This window comes from Gopherus flavomarginatus, chromosome 8 (assembly GCF_025201925.1).
Source record: "Gopherus flavomarginatus isolate rGopFla2 chromosome 8, rGopFla2.mat.asm, whole genome shotgun sequence".
In the NCBI taxonomy this organism is placed as follows: Eukaryota; Metazoa; Chordata; order Testudines; family Testudinidae; genus Gopherus; species Gopherus flavomarginatus.
In genome coordinates this window covers 13,075,574-13,089,615 of record NC_066624.1, presented here as the reverse complement: position 1 = coordinate 13,089,615, position 14,042 = coordinate 13,075,574, and the positions used below count along the sequence as shown (strand labels likewise).

Below are 14,042 nucleotides of genomic sequence, written 5' to 3'. Positions count from 1 at the left end.
AGGCATACAATATACTTTGAAAGAGATTTACAAATAATGAGAGTTAACTTAACCATAATGGTCTGCTACTATTTGCCACCAGTCACACTAAAAACATTCAGAAACCTCTTGGTTAAAACTAGTAACTACTCACCAATATATGTATGTGTGTGTGTGTGTATAGATATAGAATTACACACAATTTACTGCACAGAAACAACTATTTCTTACAGGACAACTTTCATTTACAAAGTGATCTATGGTCAAAGGCTAAAGCTTAGGATATAGTTATTAAAACATTGCTGCATCGAACATAGAAGCAAACTTTTTTTTGTTTATTTTAGTTTGAAACAAGATACATTTTGTACAAACCTAGTTTTGAATCAAAGCCCTATATTCAAAATATTTCATACCTCATTCCTGATCATTCTGTTTACTTTGTGAAATTTCACTGTCATTTGTACTTCAACGTGAAGCATGATCTTTAAATTAAGAACATACCATATATTGATTCTTAGGTCTAAACTATTGTTGTTACACAGTTCCTCCTGAGACATCATTTAAGGATTGTTTGTAAAACTCCAGAGTTGTTTCTACAGAGGATTTTCAACCTTTGTGCTAATGTCCAGTACATCATGGGGTTTCACAGCAAATCGTTCTTTACATTAGTTTTATTTACGTAGAAGAGTCAATTCCTGATGTATATATTTTTTAATGTTGAAAATTCACCATAAGTAGTCATTTATCAATTTGCTACATGACCGCACAATTTTGTGTTATAAGAAAGGAAAGCTATTTTTAGCAGGATTAACATTTCCATCAGTCCATTTTGCAGATGGAAGATTTACAGATGGGTGGGTTTTTTTTTTTAATATGCCTCTGTATAACGGGATCCACTTATGGGAGAAGGCATTTGCTTTCTCCTGTGCTACCGCAGTCTGCGGGAAAGTTCCTAACAAAGTTCTTTGTTAGTGTTTGTAAGACTGGATAGGAGGTTTAATTGAGGGATTTGTGCTGAATGTTCTTTCGCTTTGAGCCTTAGTGCTGCAATGCTCGACGTTTTCCTTTCAACCGCTGCCGGATCAGTGAAGGCAGTGAGACCGGGGTCTGACGGGGGTCCTGGCGCTTTCATTAAGACTGAAGCTGTTGTCATGAGAGGATTTAAAGCATTGAGAAATCTATAGTTGGAAAAAAAAAAGTCAACAGTAACAAACCAAGAAGTATTTTGTAGAAGAAATATTTACCTTATTAATAACCACAGCACTAAACGGGGTTGAATTTTTTTAAACCCAATTTTTTCTTTCTTCCAAACTTACATTTTTTTGTAAATTAACTTTTAGCTTTTTTTTTTTTAAGCACATTCGGCAAATCCACATTGCACGTAATAAATATCACTTACTAAACTGTGGCTGCAGCAAACAAGAAAGATGTTCATACCATTGCATTGCATGCAGCTATCTAGAAAAGTCAGTTTTGTTAGATTTACTGTCATCTCTTAACATGTTACATCCTTTCTAAGCAAACCTTGTAATGCGGGAGAGCAGCATGCTCTGTGGAAACAACAGAATACTTCATGAAGGCAACAATTTTCAGCTAGGTCTCTGTGCAGCCAATTTGTTGTGACAAGTTATTTCATGTGAAAAGCAGCATAAGTCGGCATGGCAGAAAGGTGTGCTCATTAATCAGAGGCTATAATACAGGCTGTCATTTCAGGAGGGAGAGGAGTATACAATGCTAACACAACAACAGCTTTCGGTTGTTTAATTTCAGCACTTGGATCGAGTGAGACTGAGGAGCCGATCTTCAGCTATTTATAAATCATCAGAGCTCCATAGAATTCAATGGAGCGCTGATAATGGACACAGGTTCAGGATCTCCCCATAGGTCTTGGAGGTTGGGAAGGAAGACTCTGAACTCAACCCTGTGCTTATTGTAGTCAATGGCAAAACTCCCATTGGGATTGGGCACACGTGTCTTCAGTAAAGGAAATGTTAATAGTACGAGCATAGCCCTGAAATGAAAACCAGTGATGTCAGCTCTATCATTGGTGCTCAGGGATCCGGGGCCATGTTCTGTTCTCCTGTGTGGGAATATCCAGTATAATTCTCTATTTGGTAGAGCCACCTCAAGAGCTCATATCTAGATCTGTTGTAGTAGATTTTAAGATGTGTAATATACACCTGTATATACAAGATCAGAATAGAGTCCATAGTTGGTCTACATTAAAACAGTCTGTCATGAAGACAAGGGCCCACTGACTTCAATGGGGCCAGGATTTCATCTAACATGCACAACTGCCCTTTAAACAGTAACTATGTAGAATGACTTTCACTAGGGTTTACAGCTAATTTAGGGCCAGCTCCTGCTTATTTTACTCAGCTTTGTCCCAGTGAGTAAGACATGTGAGAGCTGGCCTTTTTAATAACCTTTTATATTCCTTTAAATGGACAGAATTCATACTGTAACATTGGAACACACATTTAATTAGGGCACCTATGAATTGCTTACTGATATTAAGCTGTTGTAATGCATAACAACGGCCATACTCGGTTAGACCAAAGGTCCATCTAGTCCATCTTTGACAGTGGCCAATGCCAGGAGCCCCAGAGGGAATGAACAGTGATCCATCCCCTGTTGCTCATTCCCAGCTTCTGGCAAACAGAGGCTAGAGACACCATCCCTACCCATCCTGGCTGATAACCATTGATGGATCTATCCTCCATGAACTTACCTAGTTCTTTTTTTGAACTCTGTTACAGTATTGGCCCTCACAACATCCTCTGGCAAGGAGTTCCACAGGTTGACTGTGTGTTATGTGAAAAAATACTTTCTTCTGTTAGTTTTAAACCTGCTGCCTATTAATTTCATTTAGTGACCCCCTAGTTCTTGTGTTATGAGAGAGAGTAAATAACACTTACTTATTTACCTTCTCCACACCAGTCATGATTTTATAGCTCTCTGTCATATCCCCCTTTGTTCATCTCTTTCCGAGGTGAAAAATCCCAGTCTTATTAATCTCTCCCCATATGGCAGCCATTCCATACCTCTAATAATTTTTGTTGTCCTTTTCTGGACCTTTTCCAATTCCAATATATCTTTTTTGAGGTGGGTTGACCACATCTGCATGCAGTATTCAAGATGTGGGTGTACCATGGATGTAGATAGAGGCAATATTATATTTTCTGTCTTATTGTCTATCCCTTTCTTTTAAATCTCAAGGTTTAAAAGAAAGGGATAGATAATAAGACAGACAACCTCACGATTTAAAAGAAAAGATAATAAGATAGATAATAAGACAGAAAACCTTGAGGTTTGAAAGATAAACACTTAAAATATGCTCTCTGTACCTTCCAAAATGGGGACTTAAAATTGGATTTCTGAAGAGAGATGTCCAGGCAAGACTGCTGAGACCAAATGGCCCTAAGCTTGCAGGGCTGAATGCTGGAGTTACAGATGGCATAGCTATTGTTGAAAGTGGTATTGATCTCCATGCATGGTCCAGAAGAGGAGACTGACTCAACGGAATGTCCAAAACCAGACCCAATGGATGTGTTAAGGAGAGTCCTGGAACGTTCCCTAACATTTCAGTTTTTTCACGTTTCCTCCATTTTGCCCTTCTGTTTTGAAACCAGACCTTCAGAGAGAATACAAAAGGGTTAGCTAAACTGAGTTTATTGCTGCTTTTATCAGCTATGGTAGCTATGATGCACATGGCACAGTAGTGACCTTTATTTTAAAAGTACAGTTTCTATGTAGAAAGGTTCTGTTTATAAAGTGTTTATTATTAATTAATAGATGTCATAAGCATGTTTATGGATTTGAGTAGTATCTGGTGTAGGCATATCAGCAAAAGGTGTTATTGGTTATAAGCTATAGTAATACACAATCTATGACCTGTTGGACTCTAACTGTTGACTAATCTATTAAACAATGAAAATAGCTATTAATAATTTATTACCCCTTTATTAGTTAATCCTTCAAATATGACCCCCCAGACCTCCCCAAATTGAAAGGTGGCTACCTCAGTCCATGCAATTTAAAAAGCAATTTAATCATAAGTGAAATAATTTTTAATCAAAACCATGAGTGTGATTTAAATGCCTAGATAGTCTGGCTGACTAACTACATAGATAAGTATTTAAAAACATTTTTTAGATGCTCTTATTACTTGCCATGACTCAAACTGATGTCATATATAGTTATGTGAAACTGATTCACTCAGTTATAGTACAATAGAAATCTGTTACTCAAGACACCAAATATATTCAGACACTTGAGAGTTCTGGTAACCAGGAGTCAATAAAACAGGAAGACATGCTGGTAGTTTCTTAGACACAGGGCTTTGGATGGTAAGGAGTCTACTGTATAGTATACTTTTGTACAATAAACTGTTTATCATATCAACTTCTCTTTGTAAGGCTGCACTCTTAATTATTTTAGCCTATGGAGTATATTATAAAGTAACAGAGAAGTGAGACTAGAATTTAATCTACTCTGACAACTGACACCACACCATTTTTTTTTTGTAATTTTGACTCTGTCTTGGAGTATTCTCTTTTGGGTCCCTAGATATGTGTGCGCACTAAGGTGAAGATGCATTGTGAAGCATACGGCAGAGATGGGCTGAAACCAGAATCTCAGCTAGGAATGTTCCCAAGCTTGAGGATTCAAAAATCTAAATGTTCTCAAATGTTGAGATGTTCTAATTCAGGCAAAGAGATACATTCAGACTGATTTCTGAACTGTATCTGGGCTTGGATCAAAGATTTTTAGTTTGGGCCTATCATCTCTAACACAAATTTTATATCTAGCCACTACTGAAAATCAATAAGCCATTAGCAGAAGTTTTCATATAGTATAACGATCATGTATGAATTGGTACATGAACAGTCCCCAAAATAAGAGTATATATTTTCTGCAGAGAATGCTGGGATAGACATTTCTTCCATCTGCAGGTGCAGCATTATAAAACGAATCAGTTCAAGTAAGACGATCAAAGCATTCTAGTGTGTGGAGAGAATTATCATGTTTTTAAAATGACCTATGAGTCACAATACATTTTTGCAATTTTATCAGAAGTCTCTAATATTAGTGCAACTATGGTCTGGGAGCTGCAGCAGGGCTGGCTTGGAATCACTGACTTGCTCTGATCTTGGGAAAGTGGTTTACCCTCTCTATTTGACTTAGTTTACCTGTCTGTAAAGCTATATTAGCATCTGCTTCACAAAGAACTTTTTGATGATATTTAAATAATAATTGTAAAGTGCCAAGAGCTTCTGAAGAAAAGCCCTATAGAAGTCAAAAGTTGTTAATACCCAAAGTACATTGCTATATGGTATGTGTTGCTAGCCTTGGTATCACAGGCCTGATCTTTTCCCTTTACGTCCATGGCAAAACTCCTATTGAGTTCAAAGGGGACAGGATTGGGCCACACATCAGTCTCACTAAAATATATTACAATATATATATAATAAGGAGCGAAAAGATACTGTAATAAGGAATCCACACGGCATAAGTCTCGTGAATGCTTATTCACAGGGATCTAAAGAAGCAGTGACTATTTGAACACATTCTGCTTAGATTTTTTTTTTTTTAAAGCTAGCAATACTCTGTGGAAACTCTAGTGACTCTGCAAAAATCACGGTGTCTTTTTCCTCTGGGCATCTAACGTACACTTCGTGCTTAGGTCTGTTGGCAAGGAGATTGGTGTTTTGAACCAAGAAATGGACAAAGGAAAATATCACACATTTGACAAAATCTGGCACACTAGTGTTGAACAATAAATAATCTTCAGGACACAAGGTCTAATATATCTGAGATTGTAAAGGGTCAAATTTCTTATAGGGGATAGCTGAACTAGTGAAATGCTCGAAATCTATATCTACAGATGGGAGCCAGGTGCACGAAAGAGACACTTTCAGTTGTGTTCATTCAGCTTTAGGTATTGGCTAAAACAGATTTTAGTAATTTAATTAAATTATTTTTACAAGGTTTATTGGTTAAATAGCGGCCTCCAATCACTTGACAATAAGCATCATAAATGGAGCTAGAGTTGGTATCTCAGAAGGAAAATAAAACCACTAGCTTTAAGCCACCAGTGCTCCCTCTAGAATGGAGTTCAAAGGGCTAAAAGAGGAGTGAGACTATTACATGACACTTGTGCCTCACGTTTGGGCAGCAGATGAAGAACGTTGCACTTTGCAGTGTTGCTAGTTTCTTTGTCCTGTAAAAGCATTTTGACCCCTTTCCTAAACAGAGCAAAAGACAAGTGCTACGTGTATGAGAGAATATATTAATACTGTTGTGAAATGTAAGCATTTTTTCCCCTCAGTCTGTTCCAAACAGAGAAACTGAATAAGGAGTGAAATGTTTGCTACCTTAAAATGTTAAAATAATTCCTTCAATTTACTCTTGTGTAATCTATAGAGCTGTCTTTTATGATTGCAATACTATTGCTTGTCCGTTGTGCAGATTGTAACTCCAGTGTAATAGCTGATTTCAATTGGCCACCAGTTAGGGAATTTATCAAACTTCCTTTAAAATCTAAACTGAATTTGGACTATCAGCACTGAAAGTCATTATTTAGGTCTAAAATCCCAATCTTGAACTCCTGGCTTGGGCAAAATTCACGCTAATAGGAGTGCTACATGGGGCATAAACACACATCTTACTTTGCAGTGACATCATAAACAGACAGTACTTTCAAAACTTTAGCATTTATATTATTATAAATTAAGATTTAGATTATTTAATACAAGCATAAAATGACTATTTTATTTTTGCTACTGATTAATCGAAGAGTTCAACTGCCTTTAAAAATAACTTAGCTTTACATTTTTAGATCATTACATTTTCATCAGGTTACCTGGGTAGTCTGCATCTATACACAGATGTGTACGAACTTGCAGCATGGAATACATACTGTTTAGCTAACCATATCCTCTTGGGCTAAATCTATTCAGAATAATGTGCTAGAGGTATGTAACAAAGAAAAGTGAATTGTAGGCTCCTGGAGTCATTACAGTTTTGATCAGTTTTTAAATGTAACACGAATGGACTATAAACCAGTGTATATTAAATACTGCATATGTTATTTTTATACTGCCCCAGGAAGAGGTACGGCAGGTGTCTCCCCAGAGAAGCAAATCTCAGTTTGAAAAGCAGGGCCGGCTCCAGGAGTTTTGCTGCCCCAAGCAGCCAAAAAAAAGAAAAAAAAAGCTGCAATCGCGATCTGCGGCAATTCAGCAGGAGGTCCTTCGCTCCAAGTGGGAGTGAGGGACCCTCTGCCGAATTGCCGCCAAATACCTGAAAGTGACGCCCCGCTCTGGAGTTGCTGCCCCAAGCACCTGCTTGATAAACTAGTGCCTGAAGCCGGCCCTGCTGAAAAGCAATGGGTTGCTCTGCTGGCTCAATGAGGTATAGAAATGACAACTCTGCGTTAAATTAGCGTCACAGAGAGTTACTTTTGAGCAGGTCCAGAAGATACCATTGCGGTATATTTAAAAAATGGTCTATTAACATACCATGCTATCTAAGTGCCTCTGAATCTTTAATATATTTATCCTCACAACACCTGTGTGATTTATTATCTCCATTTTACAGTTGGGGGAATGAGACCAAGAGACCAAGTGACTTGCCCAAGGTACTTGTCTATTGCAAAGCATGGAATTGAAACTCTGTCTCATGTTAGCAACCAAACCACTCTGCCTGTGACACGTGAGTCTAGCCTCCTGAGGGCTGTAATACTGGGGTCTCATCTCAGTTGTTGGGTTTTGTGTACGAGTGCTGGGTGGTGGTGATGACCTGTGATACATAAGAGCTCAGGTTAGATATTGTGGTGGTCCCTTCTGGCCTTGAATTCTATGATACTGGAGTATCCTTCCTCTCAATACTTGCCTAGTACTCCTATGTGGCTATGCCACTGAATGTACTGTTCTTCTTTATGATATTCACAGGAAGCTTGGGTTCAAATCATCTACATGATCCCTTTTGTCAATGTCTCAAAAAAGAGACATCGAACAGCGCAACCCAACTGCATGCAATTGGCAAGCCCCATAAGAGAAGTGAGAATGGGATTGGGGAAATGGGTGGGTTAACAGTTTTGCATCCATGTTCATTTTGTGGGAGAAACATGTGGCTGTCATGTGTTAAGGTATTCTATTACTAGTAGCATTGGTGATATTCATGTTGGGGTGTGTGGGGAGGGGCATTTTCTTTCCTGAAGGGTCATAAAATAACTCAGCTGCAGGATTGAGATGAAAAAGGTGACAAAGCTTGCTCACACGTGTAAAATCATTGAGCACTGGGTGCAATATATAATATACAAAGGTATTTAAGCTCTTAACTTCCACTGACATCAATGGATTTTAGGAGCTACTTATCTGTAATGATCTGGGCCCAAGTGTTAAAATATGGAAAGATGAGGAAATTCAAGATTTCTGGGGCCAGCTCCTCAGCCAGTGTAAACTGTCATTGCTCCATTGACTTCAACCTATCGACAGTTTACACAAGTTGAGCATCTGGCCCCGGTGGTGGCGTGTGAGGAGAAACAGAGCTACATAGATGAGTCTGTGAGGAAGCCTGCCAAATCAGGGAAGAGGTTGCAATGCATATCATACTCATGAAAAATGAACAGTACATGCTGGGAGCCAAGTCATGACCGCAGCTTGCAGCTGGACTGACATGCAGAGTAATTCATTAAATATCCGATGTACAGTATGTGCTGATTGGTTTTGTGCTAATTTGGACCCTTAATGGTCTGTTTGAAACTACATTTTTAACAAGATTTAATATTTGCTATGTAGACAAGTATTTTGTTTTTTTTTGTTAAACAGTAAATGAGTTAATACCAGACTTAATACTTTTTAAAAGGGACTGTTAATTATGGGTGTTTAGAACCAAGGATAGGTTTTTTTAGAGGACTGCAGTATGGAAGATTGGTTACACAGTCTTTGCATCTGTATGCTTAAGGTTTTGTCTGATGTTCTATTATAACTGCCCAACCTAGTAATCAACATTCCCTTCAAGCAGACATTCTCATCTCAGTCTCAGAATCATCTTTTAATTTATGTAACCTTTTTTTTTAAACAATGCAGATGTTTTCAAGTTAAATTGGGGCAGGAGACGGTGCATGAATGCTTTTGTGAACTACATAAATAACTCCTTAGATGAAGAACACAACATTCAACTAATCATTAGTTCACAACACGATCTAACCATTTTGGGTCCTTTTATTGTTTTGGTCAAGAACCAAAACATCAGATTTTGGCACTTCAAAAGAAACCGTATAAATATTTTTGTAATGCTAATGTGGACTATTACAAAAACTAAATACAGAAATTGCAAAAATGCCACTATGCATTTAATTTTGGACCATTACAGACCGGTGGTAAAAATGCGTTTTTAAGTGTACATCTAGAACATTTTACTGTCTAAAACATTATGGTTAGAATTTTTGTCTCAGATTTAATAATGGATGACATGTCCAGGATATTTCTCTTTTCTTTAAAAAACAAATATCAAGGAGAACACCAGCTGATAAATGTCAGAAAATTACTAATGTAACTACATTCTAAACTCCTATACAATACTATTGTCCCCAATTAGGGTGACCAGATGTCTCAATTTTATAGGGACAGTCCTGAGTTTTGGGTCTTTTTCTTATATAGGCTCCTATTACCCCCCACACCATCCCGATGTTCACGCTTGCTGTCTGGTCACCCTATCCCCAATTAATTTTGTTTGAAAATATTTTTCTAGTGGAGGAAATTATAGTGAAAAAGTATCAAATTTTATTGTGATTCTAGGCTTTTGTTGGTTTGTTTCAGAACTTTAAAATGTAAACATAAAATAGTATTTAAACAATATGCATACAACTCATTCAAATCCATGTCGACATCCATAATCCGATGTTTAAATAGTTTAGACCAATGGCTCTCAACCTTTCCAAACTATTTTACCCCTTTCAGGAGTCTCATTTGTCTTGTGTATCCCCAAATTTCACCTCACTTAAAAACCACTTGCTTACAAAATCACAATAAAAATAACAAAAGTGTCACAGTATGCTATTACTGAAAAATTACTTGCTTTCTCATTTTTACCATATAATTATAAAATAAATATAAATATTGTACTTACATTTCAATGTACAGTATATAGAGTAGTACAAACAAGTCATAGTCTCGCTGAAATTTTAGTTTGTATTGACTTTGCTAGTGCTTTTCATAAAACTAGGCAAAAATCTAGATGAGTTGATGTACCCCCTGGAAGACCTTTGCGTACCCTCAGCGATATGCGTACCCTGGCTGAGACCCACTGTTTTAGACAAGGTGCAAAGCCTATTTTTAAATGATCATTTAATGTTCGCTGAAGTGTATTGATATTATATCTGACAATTACTACATTTCATTTAGATGTTTCTGGCTTTGTGAGGGGTGGGATACTAACAACTTCTTGTTCTTTTAAATTCAAAGCTCTGATCACATTTGGTTCTCTTTTGTAGGATAATATGGAATAACCCCCCAGTTTTTTACATCATTTGCAGCAACACTTCTCAATCTGAGTGAGCTGGAAAAATAAAAAAGCCAATAGCACCAAGAAAACACTGAACACTTAATTTTAAGCTAAGGATGTTTATACATATCAAATTGCAGTGTATTCAGTCCACAGTGGGTCCATGTTCTTTAGTACCTGTTACTCACCTGAACTCTGGCTTCTGTTAAATCCAGACGCATTGCTAGCTCCTCCCTGCAGAAGAGCCAAACATCATTTAGTATTCCCATCTTTAGTCACAAAAAAGGGTTGGCTTCATCAAAAACAGCCCCATCAAAAACTGAGAGTTCATTAAAAGTCAAATCAGATCCCCGGCTCTGTATAGGGGATTTCTAATCTAGCAGCCGCTGCATAGTACCTACCAGTCTGAGCCTATATAAACAGTAACATGCAGCTGGAAGGTTTTTATACACATACGCAGGCAACTGCATCAGGACCGTTGAGACAGCAGTAAGTAGATGTAAGATCTGAGACCCCCTCGCACACCATAGTGTCCTGATTTCACCTTGATTCCCACTTCATGGGAGCGCGGAATGGCATGTCCTCCAGCTGTTACTTTAAAGCCAGCGATTACAGTCCATCCCTGAGCTACTTCCCTTTGCTTCAAGTGCTTTTCCTATGCGCCAGAGTTACCGTTCGCTTTCTTGGGGGCTCCCTGCCATTACATACCCTGGGTTCATTCAATCTGGTTTATTCCCTACACCAGGGAGTGGCATTTACAGGGCAGTGACCATTTCAAGGTCTGGCCCCGCTGCCTCCGGGAAGGAATCTCTCTTTGAATCCCCCTGGACCCAGTCGAAACTTTGGGGGCAGGGCCCAGTCAGGGCCCGATCCTCCCACAGGAGAGCAGCATCTCCCAGGCTCTGGCCCTACAGGGAAGGGGGAAGGGCTATGCTGGGCCGGGCTGGGGCTGGGTGCCCCTGGGGGAGCGGCCCGGCCGCCCTCCTACCTGGTGAACACGTCGGGGTAGTGGCACTTGCGGAACGCCCGCTCCAGCTGCTCCAGCTGCAAGTTGCTGAACGTGGTGCGGTAGCGCCGCTGCTTCCGCTTCAGGGGCCCAGGCGCCTCAGTCGCGGCTGAGGGGGCGGAGAGACCGGCCGCCGGCTCCCCGGGGCCGCTGCTGCCCTTCTCCGCGTCCTCCGCCGCTTCCTCCTCCGCCAGCGGCGCGGGGCAGGGCTGGGGTGGCTCCGTGGGGTCCCCGCCTGGGGAGAGGGAGAAGCGGAGAATGACTGGAGGGCCCAGCTGCTGCGCTGCCCCGGGGAGCTCCGCACTGGGGGAACCGGCAGGACGCCCTGGTCCCCGCATCCATCTCCGGCGGGTGGGGGGCTGGCAGGGCGCCCCGGTCCCCCCCATCCATCCCCGGCGGGTGGGGGGCTGGCAGGGCGCCCCGGTCCCCCCATCCATCCCCGGCGGGTTGGGGGGGGGCTGGCAGGCGCCCCGGTCCCCCCCATCCATCCTCGGCGGGTTGGGGGGGGGCTGGCAGGCGCCCCGGTCCCCCCCATCCATCCCCGGCGGGTGGGGGGAGGGCTGGCAGGCGCCCCGGTCCCCCCCATCCATCCCCGGCGGGTGGGGGGAGGGCTGGCAGGCGCCCCGGTCCCCCCCATCCATCCCCGGCGGGTGGGGGGGGGCTGGCAGGGCGCCCCGGTCCCCCCATCCATCCCCGGTGTCCCGGTCCCCCCGAACCATCCCCGGCGGGTGGGGGGCTGGCAGGGCGCCCCGATCCCCCATCTGTCCCCGGCGGGTGGGGGGCTGGCAGGGCTCCCCGGTGTCCCCATCCATCCCCGGAGAGTGGGGTCTGGCAAGGCGCCCCGATCCTCCATCTATCCCCGGCGGTTAGGGGGCTGGCAGGGGCTCCGGTGTCCCCATCCATCCCCGGCAGGAGGGGGCTGGCAGGGCGCCCCGATCGCCCATCCATCCCCGGGGGGTGGGACTGGCAGGGCGCCCCGATCCCGGCTGCCCGGGGGCAGTTCCCCGGGCGGGGTCCCGCTCACCTTGCCGCTTGGCGGCGGGGCTCCGGCCCAGGATGCTGTCTATGAAGTAGGAGGTGAGCAGGTGCAGGGCGGGGGCGGCCGGCCCGGGGGCTGCGCTCTGCATGGCTGCGGGCTGGCACCGGGCAGAGCCCCGGCTCCGCGCCGGGTTTTATTGGTGCTGGCAGCGACCGGCTCGGCGCCCCCGGTATTAGCATTTCATTAGCGCGCTGGCGTCAAGGCCGGGGGTGGGACCCGCACTGGGGCCGGGTTCGCAGCCTGGGCAGGCGGGGAGGGGTGCCAAGCAGCCCCCGGGAGCCGCGGGGAGGGTTGCCACCCCTGAGAGCCGGGCGGAGGGAGGTGCCAGACAACACCCCCTCCCCTCAGGCTCTGCCAGCTATCCCCTGCTGCCTTGGAAAGTGGGTGCCACCCCCCAGCCTCCCGGGGGGGCACCAACTCTCCCAGAGCCTTTGCCAGGATGTGGTGAGGTGGGAGGAAGCCCCTGCTGGGGAGAGCTGGGAGTGAGTGCCAGCTTTCACCCTCTGGAGCGGGAGGTGCCAGGCCGGCAGGGAGCTGCCAGGCAATTGACTCTTAAAGGTTGTATGCGGGGGAGGTGGGTGCTTGTGTACAGGAGAAAGGGCAGATCTCTTGTCCTGGGGTCCAATCGGCACTACTGGCTACAAATGGGGGGCTAGATTCTGAGCTCCCCTCTAGTGGTGTAAGGCCAGAGTCTTCCGTGGAGTTAGAAAGACAGCAATCTGGTGGAAGGGAGACTAGAATCTGGCTCTCTATCAGAAACAAACTACTGCTGTTTGGTAATAGGGTACTTTTAGAGGGAGCCTATATCCTGCTCCTTAGTGTCATGCAAAGAGGAGGTGCAGCACATGAAAACATCACACTGAGCTCTAGATACACAATGCACTTCCTTTTTTTTTGCACCTATCACTCCATTGCGTACAAGGAACTTGTACCCACCTACTGAATCTGACTCTGCAAAGTGCCGAGTGCCTTCAGGTCCTGTAACAGCACACAGCATCTTACAGGATTGGGCCCTCCCTGGCCCATCCTCCTTTACTTTTCCTCTTTGCTGTTACAGCAACAATCCCTCAGCAGCCGGAGGGCTGCGAGCCAGCGCCTGCATGCAGACACTCAGCACTGCCATGACATTACTCCAGTGCACTGCTAGAGCGCTACATACATTAGATCAAGAGGTGACTTGGTCACAGCATACAAGTTCCTTCACAGGGATTCAATTCCAGCTACTAACTGGCTCTCTGATCTAGTGAAGAAAGGCATAACAAGAACCAATGGCTGGAAGCTAAAGCCAGATCATTTCAGTTTAGAAAAGAAAGCACCCATTTGTAACAGGGAGGGTGATACCACTGGAACAAACCACCAAGAGAAGCAATGGATTCTTTGTCTCGTTATATCTTCAAATTCAGACTGGATGTCTTTCTGGAAGGTATGCTTTAGTCAACCCCAAATATTGGGCTCAGTGCAGTAGTAATTGGGTGAAATTCTATAGCGTGTGCAATACAGCTGGGC

The 14,042-nt window shown here is 43.2% G+C and overlaps 1 protein-coding gene across 1 annotated transcript; it reads right to left on the bottom strand.

Moving 5' to 3' along the window:
- Positions 1–416: 416 nt before the first annotated feature.
- ESX1 (ESX homeobox 1) lies at positions 417–12,624 on the bottom strand. The gene is made up of 5 exons (XM_050965220.1): positions 12,522–12,624; positions 11,480–11,732; positions 10,680–10,725; positions 3,327–3,613; positions 417–1,157 (listed from the first exon to the last, which is right to left on the bottom strand). The coding sequence occupies exons 1-5, from the start codon at positions 12,622–12,624 to the stop codon at positions 932–934; spliced, it is 915 nt and encodes a 304-aa protein (XP_050821177.1). The 3' UTR covers positions 417–931.
- Positions 12,625–14,042: the final 1,418 nt, after the last annotated feature.

Excerpts from the sequence above, each read along its gene's own strand:
- ESX1 (XM_050965220.1), bottom strand. The coding sequence starts at position 12,624 with ATGCAGAGCGCAGCCCCCGGGCCGGCCGCCCCCGCCCTGCACCTGCTC. Across the intron at positions 11,733-12,521 it reads CCCCGCCGCCAAGCGGCAAG|GCGGGGACCCCACGGAGCCA; the intron begins GTGAGCGGGACC and ends CCCTCTCCCCAG. Across the intron at positions 1,158-3,326 it reads TTAAGTCCCCATTTTGGAAG|ATTTCTCAATGCTTTAAATC; the intron begins GTACAGAGAGCA and ends TTCCAACTATAG.